The sequence below is a fragment of the Caretta caretta genome, chromosome 26 (assembly GCF_965140235.1).
Source record: "Caretta caretta isolate rCarCar2 chromosome 26, rCarCar1.hap1, whole genome shotgun sequence".
In the NCBI taxonomy this organism is placed as follows: Eukaryota; Metazoa; Chordata; order Testudines; family Cheloniidae; genus Caretta; species Caretta caretta.
In genome coordinates this window covers 14872297-14876530 of record NC_134231.1, presented here as the reverse complement: position 1 = coordinate 14876530, position 4234 = coordinate 14872297, and the positions used below count along the sequence as shown (strand labels likewise).

General features: G+C 59.6%; 1 protein-coding gene across 1 annotated transcript; it reads right to left on the bottom strand.

Annotated features, from left to right (window-relative positions):
- Positions 1-797: 797 nt before the first annotated feature.
- Positions 798-2707, bottom strand: ITPRIPL1 (ITPRIP like 1). The gene has a single exon (XM_048829405.2). It carries the CDS (start codon positions 2705-2707, stop codon positions 1091-1093), a length of 1617 nt encoding a protein of 538 aa, XP_048685362.2. The 3' UTR covers positions 798-1090.
- Positions 2708-4234: the final 1527 nt, after the last annotated feature.

Genomic DNA, 4234 nt, shown 5'->3' with positions numbered 1-4234 from the left:
AAAACCTCTCTCCGGCCAAAGGGAAAGGGAACAAGGGATGTAGTTCAAACAGACGTTTGCAGAAGGAGGCAGAGGGCTTGGCCATGTGCTGGAAATTGTAGTTGTGAGACATGAGGGCCCAGGCCTTGCCTTACTTAATTCTTTGCATTTCAAAGGCTTTAACTGCATTTCCGTCTTTTCTGTATCTTTAGTAAATGGTTAAAATGTTTCCAGGTGGGTTTGCCTGGTATGGAGCAGGCTGAGGTCTCTGCAAACAAAACCTGTTAGACCCTGGACAGTGACTGGGTTACGTCAACACCTTTGGTCCATATAGTCCATCCAAATTCCTACAACAGACTCAGCAAGCTTGGGGCGTCAGTGGAATACGTTTGGAGGGAGGGGGTCGTTTCAGCAGAGATTCAGTCATAGAATCATAGAAGATTAGGGTTGGAAGGGGCCTCAGGAGGTCATCTAGTCCAACCCCCTGCTCAAAGCAGGACCAACCCCAGCTAAATCATCCCAGCCAGGGCTTTGTCAAGCCGGGCCTTAAAAACTTCTAAGGAAGGAGATTCCACCACCTCCCTAGGTAACCCATTCCTGTGCTTCACCACCCTCCTAGTGGAAAAGTTTTTCCTAATATCTAACCTAAACCTCCCCCACAGCAACTTGAGACCATTGCTCCTCGTTCTGTCATCTGCCACCACTGAGAACAGTCTAGATCCAAAGTGATGGGGTTGGGTTTCTAACCATAGAGATTTGTCAACGCTTTTATTTGAACCAGTAGAGCAAAGCCCTTGAGAACGGACGTACATGCGTAAAAAAATACTGGAGCGTTTCTGGGACCAGGAAGTTTGTTTGACTTGGCTTTAAATGTATAGCGCCTTCTGCATGCCCTCTGTCCCCAGGTCTCTCCATGCCCAGGGCACACAGGGTGGCATCTCCGGCAAACCCCGATGGCCCTGCCCCGGCTCAGCAACGCTGTTCTGGCTCCACTCCGGTATCAGTGGCATGGTCTGACTCCCACTAGTGATTCTGTGCTGTGGATGATGGGCGAGGCTATCAGACCCACAGTATAATGGGCTGCTCAGTGCCGCGGACCCACACTGTCTTGCTACTTGCTGCGCTGTGGGAGTAGTGCCCTGACTTGCTGCATTATTTCCAAGAACTCGCTCAGTGCCTGGGTGTGAGCAGCAGGCTTCAGTGCCAGGTCCTGGAAGAGGTTGAGTGGCTCGGCATTCCGGCAGGCCTTGGGGACAGGGATCTGGTTGGGCAGGGCGCTGTTTCCGATCAGGAAGTGGTAGAGGCATTTCTCCTCCAGGCCACGGTGCAGGTAGGAGAGGGTGTCCCGTAGCCTCTGAGCTAGCTGCTCCGGGCGCCATTCCGACAGCGGCAGGAGGAGCAGGAGGTGCATCAGGGCGGTTTTGAAGTGGTAGGTGGTGAGGACCCTGTTCTCCAGAGTGGGCAGCCTGCATTCCTTGAGGTGGATGAGGATCTGCAGGCATTTCAGGTGGCAGCTGTCCTGTGGGGCGTACCTGCTCACCAGCTGGAAGAACAGCATTTCCTGGACAGCAAAGGTCTCTACCCAGACTGTGCTGCTCGGGTGGCCCGTCTCAGCCCCGTGGCTGGCCAGGAAGACCAGAGAGTCTCCCTGTTGCACCCCGAGTATGATCTCGATGCAGAGGGCCCTCCCGGACTCGTAAGCCAGCCTGAGCTTGCAGGAGGAGGCGGAGGGCTGGGCCGCGAGCTGGAAGCTGTAGTTGTGAGCCATGAGTGCCCAGGCCTGGCCTACCAGACTGTGGAACCAGAGCATGGTTTTCCCCACATCCAGGTGGGAGCTGGAGCACAAGATGTGCACACGGAAGGGCCCCTGCTCGTCGTCACTCAGGTCTTCCTCGGCATGGTGCAGGAAGCACAGCACGTCCCCCAGCAGCCTCTCCCGCTTGCACACGCACTCCAGCTCCACCACGACGCGGCCATGCTTCTCCTGGGCGCCCTCCGCATTCTCCATCTCCAGGCGGAAGGAATGCCCCTGGGGGGCCAGCAGGGGCACGAGCACCCGGTAGGCCTTGGGGTCCCTATGGGGGCACCAGCCTTCAAAGGTGCTGGCCACGCCAATGCAGTTCTCCAGCTCTGGGAGGAAGGTCTGGTAGGTGAGGACTCGGCAGGCCTCCAGCAGGGTGTTCACCAGGCCTGCCACAAACTCACAGGTGCTGGCCAGGTCCTCGGACACTCCCTGGAGGTGTTGGTCATAAAAGTGCTCCAGGGCCGCTCTGTCTGGGAAGTCGGGATGCTGGGTGCAGGAGCGCCTGGGTGCTGCTTCAGCATCGTCCTCCTCCTCCTCGCAGCTGACATCCTCGCTGCTGGAGTCGTAGCTGGACTCGGGCTCCATGCTTGGCCTGCAGAGCTCAACGAGCAGGATAATGACCAGCACCCCGTAGTGCCACCCATCCCAGGCCACGTCGTCGGGCCCCTGCTCGGCCGCCACCCTCAGCGCTGTGGCCTCCTCCTCCCCCTGGCTCTGGTTTGGCTCCAGGCTCCGGCGTGGGCCCGGCCTCTCCTCGCGGTTCCTCTGCTCAAACTCCAGCTGCAGGCGCGTCATCTCCAGGGCCAGCCGCTGCTCCTGCTCCTGCACCCGTTGCACCGTCGCCGGGTCCTGCTTGTCGCTGACCATCAGGGGGTGGTGCACGATGGCCAGCACCGCCAGGAAGAGCAGGCTGCCCACAGCCATGGCCTGGAGGAGGGGAGAGAAAACCACTCAGGGGGCGTAGGGGGGAAAGGATCGGGGAGGGGCATCGGCTCCCCCCCATCTCTGCCAGAGCTTTGGACAGCACCCCGAGGTGTTGGCTGAGCGCTGCACGAGCCGTACTGGGAGAGCACACGGCCTCCTCCACAAGGCACAGCAGGCCTGGAGCTGGCGTTTCCCTCACCCCGCGCCCCGGCCCAGGCTGGGACGGGGAGAGGGTAGTTCCTTCTCCCATGGGTGATTTGGGGAGTGGGCAAGCCTGGGGGCTCTGAAGGAAGGAGAGAGGGATTTGGTGTCTAGGGGCAGGAAGCTGTGAAGTTAGTGGGGTTTGGGCCCCTAGGATGGGTCAGGAGGATGGATGGGGGGTGGGGTATCTAAGGTCTAGACCTGGGGCTTGGGGGCAGGTTGCTTGTGCTGTTGGGGTCGTAGGGAAATGTGGGGGTCAAATTCCAGGTGCATCAGCCAAGCTGGCTCTTAGGCATAGGTGGGATTTTCTCTCCTGTCTGGTCCTGAATCTGCAAATTGGTTTGATACCAGCCCGAGTCTGACCGCGGGTCTCTGCCCAGCCACATCTTCGGGCTATATCGTTTGGAAGCTAATTGCTGCCGAATTAGGAAAGTCGGAATAGTCCACTGGAGTCCACGGGATCAGGATCTAAACAACTCCCTGACGTGGGGGAGGTTTGGAGTCCACCCCAAACCCCACAGCCCTGAGTCTCATGTAGCCCCACTGGAGCTGGAAGCTCAGTGCTGTCTCATTGCCTTGGGGAGCTGCGTTCTGCCAATTTCCTCTCTCTGGAATCAGGGCCGGCTCTAGGGTTTTGCTGCCCCAAGCTGAGGTGGGGCTGGGGCTCGCAGGCGGCGCTGGAAGGGGTGGGAGTGATGTCCCCTTCTCCCAGCGCCTGCAGGGGCTTTCCCCCCCCCTCCCCAGCCCGGCCGCGGAGAGAAGCCCCGAGATAAGGGGTGGCACAAGGCCGCGCAGCAGCCAGGGCGCAGATGAGATGGCGCAGCCCTGGCTCCCCGGCGGGACTCGCCCTCTCCTCCCCAGGGAGCGGCTGGGCCCTGGCTGCTCAGCATCCCGGGGCTGGGGCTTCCCTTTCCCGCTGCGGCCGGGGGCGCGGTGCCCTCGCCCTGTCTAAGTGGCACAGCTCCGAGAGCACCACTGCCCCGAAAAAACAGGGTGGCCGGAACGCCGCCCCTGGAAATGCACCGCCCCCAGTACATGCCCGCTTTGCTGGTGCCTAGAGCCGCTCCTGGAACCGCAGGGCCATCGTCAGCTGGGTACAAACGGGTCAGATCGTCCCGCCTCTCCCTTAGAGCGTGGGTCAGTGACCCCAGCTCCAACGCAAAGTGCTTTCAAAGACAATTGGCCCCTTAGTCGTAGGGCTGGAATTTATAGTGAGACCAAAGAAATCCAGATTGCGGACAGGCAGCGTCTGGGCCGCTTGCAGTTAAATAATTCTGCCCACCCCCAAGCTTAGGAAAGGCTAGTTACTAACTAGCCATTAAGGCC